We start from the raw sequence: 20780 nt of genomic DNA on the forward strand, positions 1-20780 counted from the left end.
GGGGGAGGGATTATGCTGGTGGGTGACTGTCCGCGCTGCCAGGGACCGGGAGGGGGGAGAAGCGAAGCGCAAGTGACCACCCTAGAGAAAATGGGCGGCTGGCCTGCTTGCTTTGGGCATCACAATTGCCTCCCAGGGGCGCATGAGCACCCGGTAGCTCGCTATCTCGACTTGCCCCACTGCTGAGCGGTCCCCGCCACCGCACTTAGGGGCGCGATCCCTCCCTCCGTCTGTCCCTCCCTCCCTCCCTCCGCGTCACCCACCGGGCCACCTCCGCGCGTGTGGTCACGGTGTCCCGGCCACGGATTGGGCCAACTCTGGCTCCTCCCACCGCCGAGGCCTTCAGAGCCTCCACGCCTGTCCCTGCTGGAGCAGCTGACCGCAAAGACTAGGCTATGGGCGCCGCGGGCTCCTCTGCGCTGGCCCGCCTGGGCCTCCCCGCGCTGCGCCTTCCCGCGCAGCCCCGGTCCGCCTGGCTTGGGGTGGCCGCGCTGGGACTGGCCGCGGTGGCCCTGGGGACTGTCGTCTGGCGCCACGCGCGGCCCAGGCGGCGCCGGCGGCTGCAGCAGGTGGGGACCGTGTCGGAGCTCTGGATCTACCCGGTCAAGTCCTGCAAGGGGGTTTCGGTGAGCGAGGCCCAGTGCACGGCCATGGGGCTGCGCAGCGGCTACCTGCGGGACAGGTATGGCGAGCCGGGGCAGGGGACAGCACGGGACCTGCTGGGGATATGGTGGGGTGGAGGAGGTGGGGCTTGTCCCGGGAAAGGAGAATAGAGATTTGCCACGTGGGTTTTCAGGTCTGCTTGTTGGAGCCTCTGCCCTTGATCCCTTAGCTGGGAAGGTCAAGTTCTTGTCTGATTCAGGTTCTGAAAGGTAGATAGGGGCAAGCCCCTGCTCTTTTCCGGGCTGGAGGTTCCTCCTCTGTAAAAGGACGGGTCTGACCTGGTTATCTCCAGGGATCCTGTTCGTTCTAAACTTTCTGATTCTACCTGAATATGTGACACAATAGTAGAAAAGCAAAATGCCATCGGCACGCGTGGGCTGACTGAGCAACACTGAAACCAAGTCTTGTTCAGGGACATTAGCTTTGGTCTTGTTGGGGCTTGTTGGTCATCATCTCCAGTCCCAGGCAAGGTGCCTGGGAGACCCAAGAGGTGGGGACATCTGACCCATTTTCATTAGTAATGAGCAGAGTGAAGTCTTCTCCTGGGGACATGGGTTGTCAGAGGGACAAGTGTAATGCTTACCACTAAGGGAACAGTGTGTCTGTCCCCTTCTCCCAGAGGCAGTGTGATCCTCAGGGAAGAACTTTAGGTAAAGTCCCTACCCACATAAGACCTGGCACATAGACATTTCACTCTCTCTCAGAAAAGAAAGGGTGCCCTGTCATTTAACTCACCCCAAAGGTGAGGCACACACACATCTCACTGACACAGAATTATACAGCTGGATATGGCGAGGGCTGTCCCCAGACAGTGATCCACTAGCCCTAGAAAGAGTGATCCAAAAACGACGAAACCTCCTTTGCTGCCTTAGGTCAAGATGCCTTCCTATCTGGCTGGATGGTTTAGCCGTGGTCTTGTATCTAGGGCGAGGGAGGTTTGCAAGTTGGTCATTCAAGGAACCTTCTAGCAGAGGGAGTCTGCTGCCCTGAGGTCACTCTAGAACACGTGCACTCACTCGTCTCTGAAGAATGCTGTCCTCTTGAAGAAATGCAGGCCCCCTCGACATGGAAACACTTCAGCTTGTTTCAGAGGCGTGTTGTGTGTGCAGACCATGTAACTCATGGGGGATTGTCCATCCCCCTTGCACCCCAGATGTCTAATCCTGGAGCATTTTTACAAATCGTAATTTCCTGAGATCCCCATGCCAGACTTGTGGAATCAGAATCACCAAAAGGGATGTCAGCTTGTGTAGTGTTGACATCTCCCAGGTGACTCCAATGCTTTAAGTAAAAGGTTTACCTGGGATCATTAAGAAGAAGAAGAACATGTTTAGAGTTTATTCAAGTGTGAAGGACTAGAGAGGTTGCTTCTTGCTGGAAAGACTCCTGACATGCAAGGCTGGACACCCTCCAAAAACCTGGAGAGGCACATTTTAATGATGCACATCCATGGAAAATGGATTTGTGCTACATCTGTCCTCACGTGAAGGACTGAGGTTATTTTACAGAGAGAACTCCAGTTCTTATCTGTGTTCCTTCTGGTGTTTTTTTTTTTTTAAGATTTTATTGGGGAATTGGGGAAGGGGAACAGCGTTGGGTAATTGGGGAAGGGAGCAGCCAAGTTGTCCTTCAGTCTTAGTTGTGGAGGGTGCAGCTAGCTCAGCTCCGAGTCCAGTTGCCATCTGGCTGCTGGTCGGCAGCTCACAGCTGCTCAGCTCAAGGTGCCGTGTTCAATCTTAGTAGCGGGTGGGCGTAGCCCACCATCCCATGTGGGAGTCAAACCGGCAACCTTGTTGTTAGGAGCACGTGCTCTCACCAGCTGAACCATCCTGCCACCTGTTGGCAGCTCAGCGGCAGCTCAGCTCAGACACAACTCACTGGCCCATGTGGGAATCGAACCTGTGACCCTGTTGCTCAGAGCTCATGCTCTTAACCAACTGAGCCACTCGGCCGGGCCCTTCCCTTGGACCATCTGAATGACTTGCTTTCCCACTTCTCATTGTCACTCCCTTGCTGTGACTCTTGCTTCCTCAGAAAGAACATATTTGTCCTTTGCTTTAAGGCTTCTGTGGACATCCTACAATAAATGGAACTATATCAACTTTGTTTTGAACAATAAATGCTTGGGATGCGTGGTGTGGTGTGGAAACTGGGGTGGAGGGAAAGGCAATGGAAGGGACATTGATTCAGTGCTTAATATACAGCAGACTCAGAGCTAAATCCTGTCACATAGATGATCTTATTATTTAAGTTTCATAACAATCTTGTGGGCTTCATGGCACCTTCACTTGGCAAATAAGGAAACAGTATCAGAAAGGATAGTAAAGTAAGTCCTCAATAGGTTCTGTAATTTTAAGCAAAACGTCTTATAAGGAAACCAATAAACAAGAGTTAAGTTCCTCCAGCATCTCATCAACGTTCTAATGAAACGATGGTTGACCAAAATGATGTTATGCAAGTACCTGCTCTGTCTCACCCAAGATCACACAACACCATATGTGCTGGAGTGATGTGAACTCAGCTCTCTGTGAGCACTGCCCTCATGTTCTTTCTATGAAAACAGTGTGTGATTTGGAAGTGGACCAGGATCAGGAGACCTTGGGTGAAGACGTTAACCTCTCTGAGCCTCATTTCTCTCAGTTGCAGAAGAAACAGGTTGAACTTGCTCTCTAAGATCCTATCTAATCTAGATTTTATTTCTTAAAAGATCTTTGACACTTGAAAGCAACCTTGGGAAAAAAAAAAACTCTGCTAAACGATTGCTGTTGTTCCCTCAACTTGAGATTTCAGTAACAAAACTATAAATCACCTAGAATGCAGGGGAAAAGGCCTTTTATTTAAGTCTATTTTGAACCCGTGTCTTTGGAGCTGTGCCAAGAAGCTGGGATCTTCCTCAGTAAGTGCTGTGCGGCTCACATTTCTAGGGATATTTGATCAAAGCTCTTAACAGATTTGTGAAGGCTTGGCTTCAGTGCCCTGAACTTTGAGCGCATTTAAAATCCTCCCAGCAGCGGGGCTGGCTGAGTGGCTCAGTTGGTTAAGAGTGAGCTCTGAGCAACAGGGGTTGGAGTCCCGGCCTGAGCTGAGATGCAGCTGAGCTGCCAACAGGTGGCAGGATGGCTCAGCTAAAAAAATTTAAAAATAAATAAATAAATAAAATAAAGAAAGAAATAAAATCCTCCCAGAAAACCACTGGCAGGGGCTGTCTGGCATCGACGCTCAGAGCGATGGCCGCCCTCTGTAACCTTGTTAATCCCCCACCTCTCCTTAGGAGCCACACAGGGCTCGACCATTCATCAATCTGCCCAAACCCTTGCTGAAGTCAGCCCCTTATTTCGGGCTACACAGACAATTATTATCTCTTGGAGGAATGAATTCCCTAAGTTGATTATTCCATGTGTCATTTTCTCTTGGATTCCTCCTGCCTTCACCCTCCTTTCTGTGGTGGGGTCTCTGCTGTGTCATTCCCCCCCACCCTGCCCCGTTTTCAGCCTCAGTCCTTCCGGCTTCCCAGGCCAACCAACATGTGAGTTTAGAAATGAGATTTTCTGGCTCTGCTTCCTTACCGCCCTTGGCCGCTCTGGGCACTGGTGTTTTGTTTTGGGTTTTTTTTTTTTTTTGGAGAATCTAAGCTTTGGGCTCTCCACCGATCCCCACATACATACTCATGTTTTACATGCAAAATGAAGGTGCTGGCTTTTAGTGTGTCAGACTCGGTTGGGATAACGTGGTCACACACAAAAAAATGGACACTGCCAATTTATCCTTTCTTTCAGATCTAGCAGAATAGAGCTAATGACTCATTCCCTGGGCACCACTGTGTGCAAGAGGTGAAAAATCAGTGCCCTATTGACAGGGTAATGAGGCTGGTTGGGATAGGTTCCAGAACCCCACAGGTGAGCAGGCCAGAGAACCCTGGGAATCACAGGAACCTGGGAAGAAAATGGTGGCCTCCTCACAGGTGTGGGGACCTGCGACTGCCCAGCATCACCGGTTCTCAGGATGGGAGTAGCCAAGACAATCCCTAAAATCAATGTCTTTGCACTCTTGTTGCCACCACTGGCACACCCTTCCACCCATACACATGCCAGTTAGCAGGGCACAGGTGCCAGTCAGGGTGTGCTGTTTGGTTGTAAAGAAGGGACCGTGTAGCCAGCACATGGACGGGTAGGGAAAGGTTGCCTGGTTGGAAGGTTCCAGAGGGGCGACTACCTATCAGGGTCAGGTGAGGGTACTTGATGTCAGGTGTTCGCATCGGGTTATCTCAGACACTCCCACCTGGCTTCCAGTCATATTTTGCAAGATCTTTGGTGGAGGAACCACCTCTCATACTAGAAGGGGCTGCCCTTTTCCTGCTTTGCTCACTCATCCATGTCACAGAATTCCTCACCCACTGTCCCTGTCTGCCAAGTCTATGCTTTACAGTAAAAGCATGGATGATGTTGAAACCTGATTCCCCCTAGGGGCAGTATACTTTTTGTTTTTACAGTAATCAAACCATTTGTGTGGTGTAATCCCAAACATATACTCTGCTGGGATAAAAGTAACCAACTTAACCAGCTCAGCCTCCCTTCCCATCCTGCAGTTCACCCCATTGCCCGCAATGGACAAGGTGGAGCGTGGACACTGAGCCCCAAACAGTGGGCCCTCTCGCAGGTGAATGGAATTCTTACTTCACAGTGGACTTCCATGAATCTTTGTTCTCAGAGTCAGGACGTGTGCACGAAGAGGAAAGGCTGTTTAGGGGGTTGCTGAGGTACGATCTGCTTGCCGTGGCAAGTTACACAAAATAGAAGCCGAGTTGCACCCTCTCGGAGTCACAAACATTACATGACCTTTGTCTAGGGTTTCAGGTCACTTGGGCCAGTGGTTTCTGGCCAACTGCATCTGGTTCCACAGCAGAAACACCTAGAAGACATTTCATGGCAATTCAGGGCTCAGAGATGTGTTCAACAGGCCCGGGGATGTTTCTCACCAAAGCAGAGGCCCCAAATAAGCAATATCATTAGTTGTCCAAGCAGTGAGAGAGGCTCCTTTCACCGGCCTAATTTTCTGGATTTTTGGAACTAGGCATTTTCATACAAGGGCCACATGCTCTCTCCCAGGTCTGTTTCTGCCTTAGAAGCTCCTTTTAGGGACACCAACTTTTGGACCCAAAGAATTTGACCTCATCTGGATAACAGTCTAGAAAAAAGTGGTTGCTTCCCGAGTTGGGGCAGGGAGAGGGATTTGAAGAAATAGAAAGCTAGAGGGAAGCTATTGAGAGGGTGGCAGTGGATTTCCCGAGTGTGCCCATGTTTGTTTCTCTGCAGGTTTTGGCTGGTGATTAAGGAAGATGGACATATGGTCACAGCACGGCAGGAGCCTCGCCTGGTCCTGATCTCCATCACCTGTGAGGATGATTACCTGGTCCTCAGGGCCCCAGGTGTGGACCCGCTGGTTTTGCAGCGCAAGCTGTCTTCTTCAAACGCGGTCCACAACTGCAGGTACTCTACCTGAGGGCATCGGAGCCCTGTGACCAGGCCCGATTTCCTTTTAGCCTGTCTTGCTAACGTTTGCACAGTAGGTAATGAGATTGGTAAACCAAGGAAGTATTTAAGACAAGTCTAGCCTGGGTTGGGATACAGCCAGTGGTCAGGTGTGAGTGGGTGATGCAGGACATGATTTTAGGGTCTGTGGGATTTGTTTTCATCAGGTGTGGAAAGACATGCAGACACAGAAATGACTGTCATGAAGAAAGAAGTTTTTTATAGTCACAGATCCCTAGAAACAGGAGGCCGATGCCATGGAGGGCCACGCTGGGAAGCACCAGGGTTGCTCAGGAGGCCGAGGGCGAAGGAGGGATGTGAGCAAGAGCCTTTACTGCGATTTCCACAGGAAGGACTGGGTGAGGCAGGATAAACAGGCTTAGGATTGGCTAGTTTGAATAACTCCAGTGGGCTCTGGGCCACAGAGGCCGTCCCTAGGTGTCTGGTACTTGGTCCTGGGTGATTCGGGCAGTAGATAGTGACCAACAGAGAAGATGGTTGGCGCTGGGGGCTGTGCACTAATTGGCGTGCATACAAAAGTCTAGTGATTTACTATCTCCAGGAGTTGACCAGCCCCGGGAGGGAAGGTTTCTTTAGAATCAGCAAGACCCCTGAGACGTCAAAGCATCAAAATACAGAAGATTTTAAAAAGCATGATTAATACAAACACAGGAGGAATACAAAGAACCCATCTTTAGGGTTTGTCTCTTTGTATTCAAGTTGAACGGATTTCTGTTCAGCGTGGCCAGCCCTCCAGCCAGGCAGACAAGGGGGTTCGTGGAGATGTCACCAGCCGTATCTCAGGGTGGGGTGATAAGAACTCTGGAGCTGTTCCCGGTGTCTGGATGACCTGGAAGTCGAGAACCCTCAGAGTTTGGAGACACCAGCCCTGGGCACTGTGCTTCTGGATTGACATAGAGAGGGAGGGAAGGCAGCCAGTTAGCACACCATCCTGTCCTGCTCATCAGACATGCTGTAATTAATCCGGCCTGCGTTTATGTATAAGCCATTTTTAACGGATCGATTGCCGTGGGAACTGCTAAAAGACAAAGAAATGGTATGAATTATCATAGGTGGTGCGTGACAAACAGAGTGACTATCACAGCCCGCTCACCAGGGCGTAAACAAAAATAAAATAAATCACCAACCGCAAGTTGGAAAAAAGTAAAGAAAATCCTTTAACACAGCCATCTGAACTGAGGAGAGCGTGTGTTAATTTTTATAAGAAAATGCCAAATTTGTTTTTTATCAGAGTAAAGCTCCCTTGTCTCATGTCTTCATCCACTGAGTTTTGTTACCAGTGTTTTTCAGCCATGAGAAAGAAAGAAATCACGCTATTTGCGACAACATGAGAGGACCTTGAGGGCGTTATGCTAAGTGCAGTAAGTCAGACAGAGAATGACAAATACTGTATGACTTCACTTACATGTGGAATAAAATTAAACAACAAAAAACAACCCCCGCCCCCCCAAAAAAAAACCAAATTCATAGAAAAGGGGCTCATATTTGTGGTTACCAGAAAAGCGGGGGGAGCAGTGAATTGGAGGAAGGTGGTCAGAAGGTAGAAACTTCCAGTTATAAGATAAATACCGGAGATGTAATGTACAATGTGATGACTGCTTAACACTGCCGTGTGCTATGTTTGAAAGTTGTTAAGAGATTGTTAAGATCTTGAGGTTTCATCACAAAGAAAAAAGTAATTGCTTTCTTTCTTTTTTTTTTGTATCTTTATGTGATGAGGGGTGTTACCTAAACTTACTGTGGTAATCATTTCACAATATGTGTACGTCAAGTCATTATGTTATACACCTTAAACTTACACAGTGCTGTATATGTCAATTCTATCTCAATGAAACTAGAAAAAAATTTGTTAAATGTGGACCATAAAAGAAGACCTTAATGATGTATTTTAGAAAATGGATAGGGATAGAAATCTAACTGCCATAGGATTTCATTGCATCCTTTTAAAAGCATAATTTTATTGCATTTTAATATAATTTTTATAGATCTATAATATTAATATATAATATACTTTATCATATAATTTCATTTTAAAGATTAATATTTACAATTCAATGGAAATGGTATCCTTCACAACAAATTAAACTTATGCAAAAGTTTACATGTCAATTTACAACCCTGTGAGGGGTACCAAGCTTTGAAAACCTCTTTTAAGGGCCCACAAGCAAAAAAAAAAAACCTTGAAGCCCATTGTGTTATCTAATGAAGTCTGTGCCCACCACGCGGAGTATTGTATTATTCTTTCCAATTTACAACAGAAGGTCAGAGGAGTTAAATGACTTGCTGAGGTCACAGACTAGCGTAGCAGAGGTCCAGCCTGAACCAGGTCGGCCAGCCTCCAGGCTCAGGGTGCACCTGCCACACCTGAGGGGCGTCCGTCTCCCCTTCTAAAAGCATCCTAAATCCTTGCTGCTCGAAGTGTGGTCCATGGACCAGCAGCTTGGGCATCCTGAAGCTTGTTAGGAATGTAGACCCTCAGGCTCCAACCCAGCCTACGGAGCCATAACCTGCATTTTTCCAAGATCTTGGTGAGTTGCAAGCGCCATGGGGTTTGACAAGCTCGTTCCTGGAACACATTTTACTCCCTTCCCCCACCGCTTCTGCCCAGCGTTGGCCCACAGACCACTCACTGCCCCTCGGGTGTGGTCAGGTCCCGACGGCCCTGCTGTTCCGCCGGGACGCCGTCACCCAGTGTGTTGGTGTAAGACAGTAACTGTGGTCTCTCATCACCCTTCCAGGATTTTTGGCCTTGACATTAAGGGCAGGGACTGTGGCGACGAGGCCGCTCAGTGGTTCACCAACTTCTTGAAAACAGACACTTTCAGGCTGGTTCAGTTCGAAAAGAACATGAAGGGAAGAGAAGCAAAGAACATTTTCCCGACTATTGAACAGAATTACCAGGTGAGCTGACAGAGAGCTGCCCTTCGCTTCTACTAGCCACCCTTACGTTTCTGGCTTCCTTCTTGCCCCACAAGGAGCCTGTCTTGGGATCCCAGTTAGGAACGCGTTGTCACAGCCCAAGTGAGTGGTACTGAGGGTGCCACCCCGCCAGGTATTGAGGATGGAGAGGGAGGTGGATACGAGGGAGCATGGGCGGCCCCCCCAGGATGCCTAGGGGTTGGAATATGGGAGATATTGTGTAGGGAGAAGCCAGGAGCGACTCCCAGGGAGGTGGGAACTCAGGAGAAAAGGAGGGGAGGAGGCGAAAGGACGAGGTTTGTCTGGGACTCAATCCAGGTTTCCTGAAATGACAGAAGCAGATTTTTCTCCCAGCGCTGCCTTCACAGCCAGTGTGGGATGGTTATTTCAGGCACTGAGAAGACACTTCCTCCTGAAGAAAACGGTCTTCTGTGCCGCCTACAGCCCGAAGACCAAAGCCTTTGGTTGTGCGGTGACATAAGACTTTAAATGCAAGCCTCTCAGGATGTCTCCCCCATGCTCCCTGAACTACAAGCTCCTTGAATGCAGAGGGGGGGTATCTGTTTTGTTCACTGCTATTTCTCCACCTAAGACAGTGCCTGCCACATAGCAGGTGCTTATTCAGTGCATGTTGAGTGAATGGTGGCAGCTGAAAGAAATCATTAGTGGAGTAGAGTTGATTGGCCGCACACCCTTCCCCTGTTTGATGGTGATGATGGGGGAAGAGGGTCACCTGTTGGGCACCGGAGTGAGGGAACGAGAAAGAAAGTGAGGCCTGGAGGGTAAGGTCGCCGGAGCTGGGCTGCTGCCATCAGGGCGTGGATGAGGAGACCCGCCCTAAACCCAGAGCTGACTTGGCTGGGTTTTTTTTTTAAGTTGACAGCATCACTGCCTCTGTTTCCTGAACAGACACCACCTTCCCTTTCTGCCCTCCGGTGGTTTTGCTTCTAGACTTCGTTTAGCTTTGCCGTTGGTCTGAGGGATTTCATGGGGCAGTGATGCCTGATGGTGCTGTGTCCTTGGCACAGGTGGCCTACCCAGACTGCAGCCCCATCATGATCCTCTCGGAAGCCTCCCTGGCAGACCTGAATACCAGGCTGGAGAAGACAGTGAAAATGGATCAATTCAGGCCAAGCATCGTGGTGACAGGCTGCAGTGCTTTTGAGGAGGTAAGTGGCTCTGTGCTTTTGTGCATTAGGCTCCGAGGTGCTGTTCAAGATGCTGACGGAACTGCTCAGACATTCCAAGGTTGGTAGCAGGGGGGGAAAATCCTTCCCCAAGTCACCTTGACCTTGTTGTTTCCCTCATTGCTGCTGCCATCACTGCACTGGCCTCAGGGGGGCACTGGTCACCTTTTAATGCTTGGTCCCCCAGAGCAAGCAATGGGGACTCCAAATTGTAACAAGTCTGGGACTAGGCTGGAATAGAGAATCATAGCTCACAGATAACTAAAGGGGAATGGCGATGAAGAGAAAAGCCATCTCTCCCTTTGGGGTACCACGCAGGAGTGCTTTCAAAGATTTGAGACTCTTGGAAGCCCCAGACCCCAAAGTGATGGCCGAGGGGATACAAGAAAGCTGCCTGTGAATGGGGCCCTGGGGACATTCCATGCTGTGGCCTGAGTTCTCTCCCAGACGACCCACATGCTTTCCTATGTGACTGACACCAGAACTTCCCACTCTCCAGACACAGACCCTAGGAACCCTAAAGGGGCAGGTAACCTGCAATCACCACGAGCAATCATGTTAAACATGGTGGTTGGGGAGGTGGGGTGGGGGTGGGCCGCGGGAAAAGCAGTTAAACTTTATGAGCGCTGGGGCGAACAACAACAAATACCCTTGACTGGGTGTTTACTGAGTGCCAGGCCCCGAACTAAGGAATCCCTTTATACGAATTCGTTTCTTTGATCCTCACAACCACCCTGTGACGTCTGCATTATTTTCGCCTTTTCATAAGGAAGGTGAAGCTCAGAAGTGTTACACACCTTGTTAAGCGCGTAAGTGGTGGCTCTGGCGTTGGAACCCAAGCCTCGCCAATTCCAGCTTCTGAGGTGTTGAGGTCAAGGTTTCAATTTAGAAAGGCCTTTGAACCCCTTCTGAATTCTTTGCTCCCTGGGATGACTGCATGTCCTGTGTGAGTAAAAGGTGCCCCTGTTTCCTGGCCAACATTGTCCTTCAGCATAAACCTTTGCCGAGAACCTGGGAGAAATCCTTGCACATGTAAGCGCTTCGTGTTATTCATGATTTAAAAAATAACCACGGACACACAAGTGACCTACTTGTTGATTTTTATCCTGTCGCTTATAATCTATTTTCTTTAATCCCTCTTTACATTTGTTAAAAATGTCTCTCTTGGTTGCTGTTGTTCTTTAATTTTATTGGGAAACGGTGTGTTTTTTCAGGACCCATCAGCTCCAAGTCAAGTAGTTGTCTTCAGTCTAGTTGTGGAGGGCGCAGCTCCGTGGCCCATGTGGAAATCAAACCGGCAACCTTGGTGTTATGAGCCTGCGCTCTAACCACCTGAGCTAACAGCTACCCCAAAAATGTCTTTTAATTGACCATCTATTATGGGCCAGGCACTGCGTCCAGGAGCCCTGGATACAGAGATGCAAAGGTACAGGTTCTGCTCTCCAGAATTTCCCGATACGAGAGGAACGCCGTGAGATAATGTCAGCCCAGCGTGAGAAGTACTTTAGCACACATACTTAGCAAGTACCAAGGATGCTCAGAAGTCGAAATGCCTAAATCTGCCTGGAGAACGGAGGTGTGGGGGCAGGGGGGCGTCAGATCATGACATTAAGGGGTGCCCCAGGAGCATTTCAGGAACACAGGAGCACAGGGGGTAAAGAAGTGGTGGGAGGAGTGGCTGGAGACCACCATGCACAAGGAACTTAAATGTTATAATGCGTATAGTGACGGTAATGATTTTGAATAAGGAAGTAATTAAGATTTGCAGTCATATGACAGATAGCTACCGATGCCCACAACGTGCCAGACGTGATATTACTGGGGCAACCCTCTAGAAAGTGCATCCGAAGGTAGGGAAACCTGAGGCAGAAATAGCAGCGCCATGCTTAATCCCCAGAGGGTCTTTTTGGAAAACTATAGATTTAGCAGGCCTTCCCTGGGACCTACATCAGAATCGTGATGCCGCCTGGGACTCGGCCCCGGCAGCGCCACCCCAGGTCAATCTTGTGCAAACGGTGCCTGGAGAAGCACTGACTTAGGAAGGGTGAGAGGTACGGAGAGATACAGAGGTGGGGCGGGAGAGGAGGAACGCTGACCTTCTCAGGCCATTGGCTCCTTGAGGGAAGCGACTTGGTTTTGTGCTCAGGAATCCATCCAGATTTTGTGAGAACTGAAGTTTACACAATGTGGGGGCCCTCTTTAAGAAAAGAAAATAACAAAAACAAAATTAGGTGCAGGGTCTTGATAGGGTCCAGTGTAACTGATGGGCTCAAGACTCAAGTCCCCTTGGCTTTCTCGTAAACGCACCTATTTCTTCTTCTACTTCCCCATGCTGTCTCTAGGATGTACATAAGTATGGAGTTGTTAGATGCTTCTTGAACACCGAATAAATTTGTTCTCAGTGTTAGTAATGCACGTTACGAAAGATTGAATTCAAAATTGGTCCACGTCCCAAAAATTCTTTCACAGAAACTCTAACTAGGCCATTCTTTTCTAAGAAACTTTCTTTTTTTATAGCTTCTCAGCCTTTTGGCTAAGATCAAGTATAGAAACTTTCTTTTAGAGAATACAATTTTTCTTGATTTGTCTCCACTGAAGGATAAATTGTTTTGATACTAATTTTAATTTAAGACCTTGAGCCAGGGGGATAAGAAGAAACGATGCACTCATTCCTGCCTAAAGAATTTTTGCTTTCCCGTAACTTGCCCAATAAGAATTTTTGCTCTCCTATAACTTGTCAAACTGAACCAAAGGCTAATGTAAGCCTAATCATGTTCTCTTGGGCAGTTTTAGTGGATGGAGTCTTCTTTTTAATAATTAAAAAAAAAGAATTGTTAAGTGACCAATGCTCCAAAGTCCATTTGTTGTTTTATTACAGCATTGCAATGGGCTTGCAAAAATAGTAATACTTGTTTTTCTAGAATAACTCCAAGTTTTCTAGAAGAGTCCTCTGGTTATGCACATTAAAAAAAAAATCCTTACTATAAAATGATGCTAATGTTACTGATTTATTCTCCCTTAAATTAGGAAACTTAATAGTTAGCTATCTGATGCATTAACCTATCTACCTGGCACCATTGCACAACTAGAATCCTTTCATTTAATGGGACTCTGTTAAATATTAATGTAAAATGATAACGCACATAAATATTTAATAAACCAACTAATAATTAAAAAATAGCAATCTAAGCATGGTGGAAAAATTCAGGCCAATATTTATGGCAAAAATATAGAGTAATAGGAAAATACAATGTGCAACATTTACTCTTTGTGAACCAAAGTACTTTGTACTTTTCCTACGTAACTCAGAATATTAAGCAGATTTTAAAACACAGCTTCCCTTGACCCAGCATGGCGTGTTTGAGTTCTGGAATGCAGAGCAATGCAATTTAAACATAATAAAATTGACCAATGTTTCTTATCTCTGTAGCCGACTGTTGTGGGGGGCACTTTGCTTGCTGTCCTGATGAGCAGGACTTGACATATTTTTTTATAATGTCCTATTTGTATCATTCCTCACTCCACATTAAGAAAGGACAGTGGAGAAGCCTGCAGAAAACCCTCTGTGTGTTCTCTGTCCCTCGGAAAGTGCTTCTCCAAGAAGCTTCTAGAGAGGCGTAGATATTGAAACCAGACAGCTGTGGTTGAATTCCATCTCGCACCGCCCCACCCCACTCTCCAGCCGCCATGTAAATTGGGTTCTCCAGTATGATCCTTTGCAGCTGCTGAAAAACAAAGGTTTTGCAAATCATCATTACCAGACTTTTCTGTCCCCAGTCACCAGAGTCAGGATGAGTTAGGATTTTATTTGGGTGCTTAGATAAGAAGCCTATGTTTTGACATAAGGACAGCAATCTCTGCCTGGCTTCAAGAATTTCTGAAGTAGCAATAATAAAAATAATATAGAAACCAATAACAAAAGTAATAACAACTATGACTTGCAGTTATCAAATGTGTATTATGTAACAGGCACTGTGCCAGACCATTTGTGCATTATCTCATGTAATGTTCCTAGTTACCTTTCCCAAACTGCAGGTCACAATCCATTATTGATTTATAATATCAGTTTAGTGGATCCTGACCAGCATTATTAAAAAAAAAAAGTAATAGAATAGAATAAAAGCTATCAGAGTAAACTGTATGTAGAAAGGTTAAGAATTGTTTGCAAAACTTATTTAAGTTATATCTGGGGTGTGTGTGTGTGTGAGTGTGTGTGTGTGTGAGAGAGAGAGAGAGAGAGAGAACATTAGGAAACAATATAAAATGTAATTTTTTTTTAAGATTTTATTGGGGAATTGGGGAACAGAACAGTGTTGGGGAATTAGGGAAGGGGAACATTGTGTTTTTCCAGGACCCGTCACTCCAAGTCAAGTTTTGTCCTTCAGCCTTAGTTGTGGAGGGTGCAAGCTCAGCTCCAAGTCCAGTCGCTGCTTTCAATCTTAGTTGTGGGGCGGGGGTGCAGCCCACCATCCCATGCGGGAGTCGAACCGGCAACCTTGCTGCCAAGAGCATATGCTCTCACCAGCTGAGCCATCCTGCCACCTGTTGGCAGCTCAGCAGCAACTCAGCTTGAGTGCAGCTCACTGGCCCATGTGAGAATCGAACTGGCAACACTGTTGCTCAGAGCTCACGCTCTTAACCAACTGCGCCACCTGGCCGGCCCTAAAATGTAATTTTTTAAAAGACCTTTTTAGAGCAGTTTTAGGTTTACAATAAAATTGAGAGGAAGGTACAGAGATTTCTCATATAGCCCCTACTGTTATAGTCACCTACTGAAGGACATCTTGGTTGCTTCCAGGTACTGGCAGTTACAAAGTGTAATTTTCTACCTTGGTTCACGGTGGTTCATGGTAGAACATGTTTGATAGCCACTGAGGTGAGTGGTATTTTCCAGATGTGGAAACGGAGACTGAGAGAAGTTGAGTAACTTGCTCAGCGTCACATAGCTCGTGTGTGCCAAGTGGGGACATGTGCTCCAGCCGTCTGTCAGAAGTCCATGACTTTAGGCTGTCTCCACAACTCTGCCCTTTTTAAGCCACTTAGCAAAATCCGCATCGGGTCCCCACTCACTCTGGGGTCAGGAGGATCAGGTGTCTGCCCCTGGCAGAGGCAGGGCCAGTGGCCGTGGAATGCCAAGACTCATGGGCAGGCTGCCTCTATGTGGAGGCGGAAGTGTTGAATGTGTGTCTCATAACTGACTGTCCTCGGGTGACGTCCCACTCCACAAAGAACCGTCAGATTCTAACTTGGCTTCCACGGTAGCTTAGCTTTACAGAGAGAGTGGACTTGTCTTGCAAGCTGTACATTTCTCATTATATATCAATACATTGGCCTTGGAGTGAATTTATGACCCTCGTGGCAAACGGTCCCTCAGAGAAGGTCTGCTCTTGAGGTGCTGACAGAGTCAGTATCTCAGACTGTAAGTCACCGGGTGGAGCCCGGTGCTGCCTGCCCTTGAGTCCTTTTCGGAGGTGCTTCCTGGGGTCGTCTTGCATTGCTTTCTCCTGCTTAGCTTCATCGTTCGTACCAGCCAAAGAATAAACGGCTTCCAAGACGAATGCATTCGTAATTCAAAAGATAACTGTACCTTTTCTCCTAGGATAGTTGGGATGAACTCCTCATTGGCAACGTAGAAATGAAAAAGGCTTTGGCTTGCCCCAGGTAAGGATTCTCGCGAGACTCGACCTCTGGGGTGTGGCTCGCCCATTGGTTCTTAACCGTCAGGTAAACCTTGGTAATTATTGCATGACAGGTGCATTATGACCACGGTGGACCCAGATACTGGAGTGATAGACAGGAAGGAGCCGCTGGAAACCCTGAAGGGGTAAGACCCATGTTCAGTGTATTCTTAATATTATCCCCACCTAGAACTACCTGTGCTGGAGGTGCTCTGAGCACCTGGCACTCTACCATCTGGTTGGTTTGTGTCTATTGGTTAATGTGAGTATTACTTCCTCTTTTTTTTCTGGACAGATTTTGTAGTGCTTTTTTATTATACAAATTTTTCATTGTACAATAGTGTGTTTTGCAATTTTCCTGTCTCTCATATCAATGTTTGATAACATTTACATGTATTTTTCCAAATTAAAACCGCGAATACTTTATTGCAACTCAGATTTCTTTCTTAGCATCAGTATCAAGGAATATGAGAATAATTGAAGTTGTATAATGAAATAGAAAAAATGGAATGTAATGTGTTGTCAGAGGTTTGTTTATCTAGAAGCTTCTTTTACGCCAGGGTGTGTTCTCATTTGTTTTGTTTTGTTATTTAAAGAATTTGGGCTGACTTGATTCACAATGTGGAATGTATTTTTTAAACCAAAGTTAACATTTTGGGGGGAGATGTATTTTCTTTGCTTTCCTTTTTCTCTGTTTTGTTGTTGGTTTCTAATGAGTTTAGGTTAGAAAAGAGGTTATTTCTTGAAGCCTCCAGATTTACAATTCTGTTTTTTTTTTTAAGATGCAATGAGATTAATTTGTTTTCTTTAGATAGGACCTTTGAAAAAAATTCACTTCAGCAATAGTCCTGCCCACCCACCAGCTGTGTCTCTGTCTTAATTTTTGTTCATCAGAGAACCTCAACTTTAGGCTTATAAACTTGGAGGGGTGGAAGGCACCATGTTTAAATGCATTAAACAGAAGGTTTGGAGAGTTCAGGGTAGTTCCATTTTAAGATTGCATGAGCAGATATGTATGATATTGGGGGGAAATGGGGCAGCGGATTGGGGGAGGAGGGTTGTCACTTCGAGGGGTAAAAAGTATAATTATTGCACTGTGTTGTACAGCTGAAACTAATTCTAAAAAATGTATTTCATAATAAAAAATAATTTAATAAAAAAAGAAATTATTTGAAGTAAAACTAAAAAAAAAGATTGCATGAGCATTTGTTTCAATGAGTTGTGAAGTTGGAGGTACACATGTAAATGAAGTATTTATTTTAAGTAACATATAAAAGTTTATTGTTTTGTTTTTTGTTTGATTTTGGCCTCCAACTGAAGCCATGGAAAAATTATTTAGACTCTCTTTTTAGGTTGCTTCTAGAAACAGCAGGATTATTTGCAGTTTGACTAATGGCCCACAGACTTCTCTATCAACATTTCAGAAAAGGCTGGCCAATTTACTTATCAACAACGTGGGGATGAAAAAACTCTTGAATTCCATTGAAAGCACTTAGATTATTATTCCCTTTTTGTGCCTCATGATGAATTTTTGCTTCTTTCAGCTACCGCCTGTGTGATCCTTCTGAGAGGCATTTATACAAGTCATCCCCACTTTTTGGGATCTATTATTCGGTGGAAAAAATTGGAGACTTGAAAGTTGGTGACGCCGTGTATCAGATGGTACAGTGACGGACCCACGAAGGTGATATGGTAAATGGCCTGCTTTGCTTCTGGAAGGCCTTGAAGTCACTGCCACATTTTCTCGTGCTGACACATTTTTTTACGTTTTGTCGCTTTAACTGTTGGGAGAATGAGCAGCTTGTGTTCTGACATTCGGAATTCGGATGTGCCCATTATTATTATTATTTTTTTTAGCTGAGCCATCCTGCTACCTGTTGGCAGCTCAGCGGCTGCTCAGCTCGGGCTGGACTCGAACCGCTGTTGCTCAGAGCTCAAACTCTTGAGCGAGCTCTTAACCAACTGAGCCACTCGGCCGGCCCTGTGCCCATTATTTTTAATCCCCTCAGGATTCTGTGTTTTCCCACCCACTTTCTCCCTCCCACTTCCCCATTCAATTATACAATATTGTTGCAGGAGCCCCCACAGCAGACAGGGGTATGTGCTCAGTTCATTAAGGAATATTATTCAGGAGTAAGGATATGAAGGTGAGCGACCTTCAAGAGATAAATATTTCTTTCTTTCTGTCCCTGATAGAAAAGTGAAGGGGAAATGTTTGAAGTATTCAAAATCAACTTGGGGGAAAATGGTACATGCTTTGTATCAAATAACTTTTTAAAATAAGATTTCAAGTTTGAGAAAAGTCAGTGCGTTAAGGTGCCTGATTCTGAATCGTAAGGCAGGAAGCCATGGTCTCACATTGATTTCATCAGGCCAAATAAAAGCCTGAGCCCTGGAGCGTAACGCCCGACCCTAAAATTATAGGAATGAGAAAGTCAGCGGGAAAACCTCAAATTGAGGTTTATAAGCAACTCCTCTCGTAAAATCCATAAGCCAGTTCTTAAAGTCACCTCATGTCCAAAACTCTTGGCCAGCTTCACTTTCACTTTGGCCTGACCTTCTCACCTGACCATTTTTAAGGACAACATGGGATAGCGGTCCAGACATTTCCTAACTTGTTTGAGTCATTTATCAAGGCAACAGTTACTCCATGTGGGGCCCAGTCCTAGGTACCATAGTGAATATAGAGATGAGACAGGCTTTGCCCTTGATGTTGGCAAAAAGGAGAGAAACTTCTATTGGCAACCTGTTATGATCAGGTATTTGCATAATTGTAACCGTATTCCATCGCTTCTAAAATGCCTACTTTGTCCACGTTTTAAGATTTCTGAAATCTTAAAACATTCAGGATGCCTTTTGGAAAAAAAACTTAGTGATGTATACCATAATGATCCACCGTGGGATCTGATGAAATCCAGTAGGTACTAGAGTGAAACCTGTGAAATTCCTGAACGCCTTCCATTTCTAAAAGCCCCATCTGGGGAAAATGGAGCCCAAGCCTGAGCCATGTAGCTCGAGCGAAGCTGACTCTGAGTTCCTGCTGTTCAGGCCACAATTGACCGGACCTGGTTCAGTGCCTGAGCCAAGGTCGTCCATGTTTTGTCTACCTTTGAGAGAGCCCAATGGCCTCTGAGGTACCTTACCAGTTAGGGGTCCTTCACGTTGCTGGATCTCAAACCCACTCAATCCCATCCTGTCTCACAGTGCATGGAGGCCAGGACTACCTGGGGTTCACTCTGCCTCAGCCGATTTCCAGTTCTCTCAGCTCCCCAGGGAGCCTTGTGTATTAAAAAACCTACTCCTATTAGGGCCTCTGTGAGATAGGTGTGATAATCCCCATTTTCAGGGACATAAAACAAAGGCTCAGAGAGGTCAACGGACCTGGGGCCAAGGAGCTGATAAGCGGTAGAGCTAAGAGACCATGCTGTGTGCACAGCTTATGCCAGACATTGTTATGTGTAAAGAAATAACAACTCGCGGGAGAGACACGCAGTGCCTCCTGGCCTCAGAGGCGAAGCAGATTCTTTCTGCATTGGGGCGATGGAAGAAAGCTTGAGGGTAGAGATGAAGCCTGAATTTGCTGAGGAACAAAAGTCAGGAGAGTGCTCCCGGGGTCTAATGGGATGGAAGCTCCTTGTAGGGACCTGGGAGGACCTGGGGGTGATGGGGATGGAGAGGAGGCTCTGGAAAGTTAGTTTGCAGGGAAAGGTAGCCGTGGAACATGTTTAAGTCCAAATCATGATCACAGCTGCACTTTTTGGAAGATTCTGCCGAGTGCCATGTGTGGGTTGGACGTGAGTGAGGTGAGAAGGGAAATGAAAGTCCTGGCAGGCATGTGACTTAAGTCGGGGGAGGTGGGCATGGAGAGGGAAGCATGGAGGGCCCAGGTCCTCAGCGTGGCATAGATGCTGTTTGTCATTTGTTCCCAAGCTCCCTTTCAGCTTTATGACCCCCCACTACCCCCCACACACCCCGGGCACTTGTGCTTCTCCTCCGTGAGTGCGGGCCCCTCAGAGCCCCACCTGGGGAACTTGGAATAAAGTCTTTCCTGCCACCTGCTCCCCAGGAGCGCCGAGAGGTGTCCTCTGTGGTGATCCATTTCTGTTGGACTGTTACTCATTTACTTTAAGTGGGAGCTTGCTACCATTTCTGCATTCTGGAAGACCTCCTTTGTATGACAGCTTGACTAAGGCCTTTAAAAAAAAATAGCAGTTCATGCTTGCACCAGGGTGACTTGAGTTGTTTATTTATCCATTTAAAATTTAATTATATAAAAGTTGATCTGTTCCATTATAAATGCAATACATGTTCATCATGGCAAATTTCGAAAATATGAGACAAGTAAAAGGAAGAAATCATCCATTGCCAGTGTTTATAAACTTTATTCTGGTTGGTTTTTTCTGTTTGTTTGTTTAATGTAGCTGTGATCTCTGATATGTAACATACAATACTATACAATATATCATGCATACATATATAATTATATATAATATATGTTATACATATGTAGTATATAGCATATGATACATATATACACAGGTATATATATATATATATATATATAGAGAGAGAGAGAGAGAGAGAGAGAGAGTATTGTTTGAAATATATACAGTAGTATATATCATGAGCATTTTCATAGTCCTCTAATCTTTAAATGTCATTTCTGATGGCTTCATAACATTACATTGTACAAATATATGACATTTTTTAAATACCATTTTATAGTAATTCACTTGTACTATATCCAGTTTCATTATAAATAATATTGTAGTATATATATATAT

The 20780-nt window shown here is 46.1% G+C and overlaps 1 protein-coding gene across 1 annotated transcript in view; it reads left to right on the plus strand.

Annotated features, from left to right (window-relative positions):
• Positions 1-324: 324 nt before the first annotated feature.
• The window catches only part of LOC109381200 (mitochondrial amidoxime reducing component 2-like), a 22088-nt gene continuing 1632 nt past the window's right edge, over positions 325-20780 (plus strand). Inside the window, exons 1-7 of the mRNA XM_019639659.1 lie at positions 325-682; positions 5976-6149; positions 8951-9113; positions 10160-10300; positions 15918-15979; positions 16071-16142; positions 17541-17688. Coding sequence (XP_019495204.1) covers positions 396-682; positions 5976-6149; positions 8951-9113; positions 10160-10300; positions 15918-15979; positions 16071-16142; positions 17541-17667 — 1026 coding nt within the window. The 5' untranslated portion in view covers positions 325-395 and the 3' untranslated portion in view covers positions 17668-17688. The remainder of the gene's footprint in view (positions 683-5975; positions 6150-8950; positions 9114-10159; positions 10301-15917; positions 15980-16070; positions 16143-17540; positions 17689-20780) is intronic.

Source organism: Hipposideros armiger, unplaced genomic scaffold (assembly GCF_001890085.2).
Source record: "Hipposideros armiger isolate ML-2016 unplaced genomic scaffold, ASM189008v1 scaffold_45, whole genome shotgun sequence".
NCBI lineage: Eukaryota > Metazoa > Chordata > Mammalia > Chiroptera > Hipposideridae > Hipposideros > Hipposideros armiger.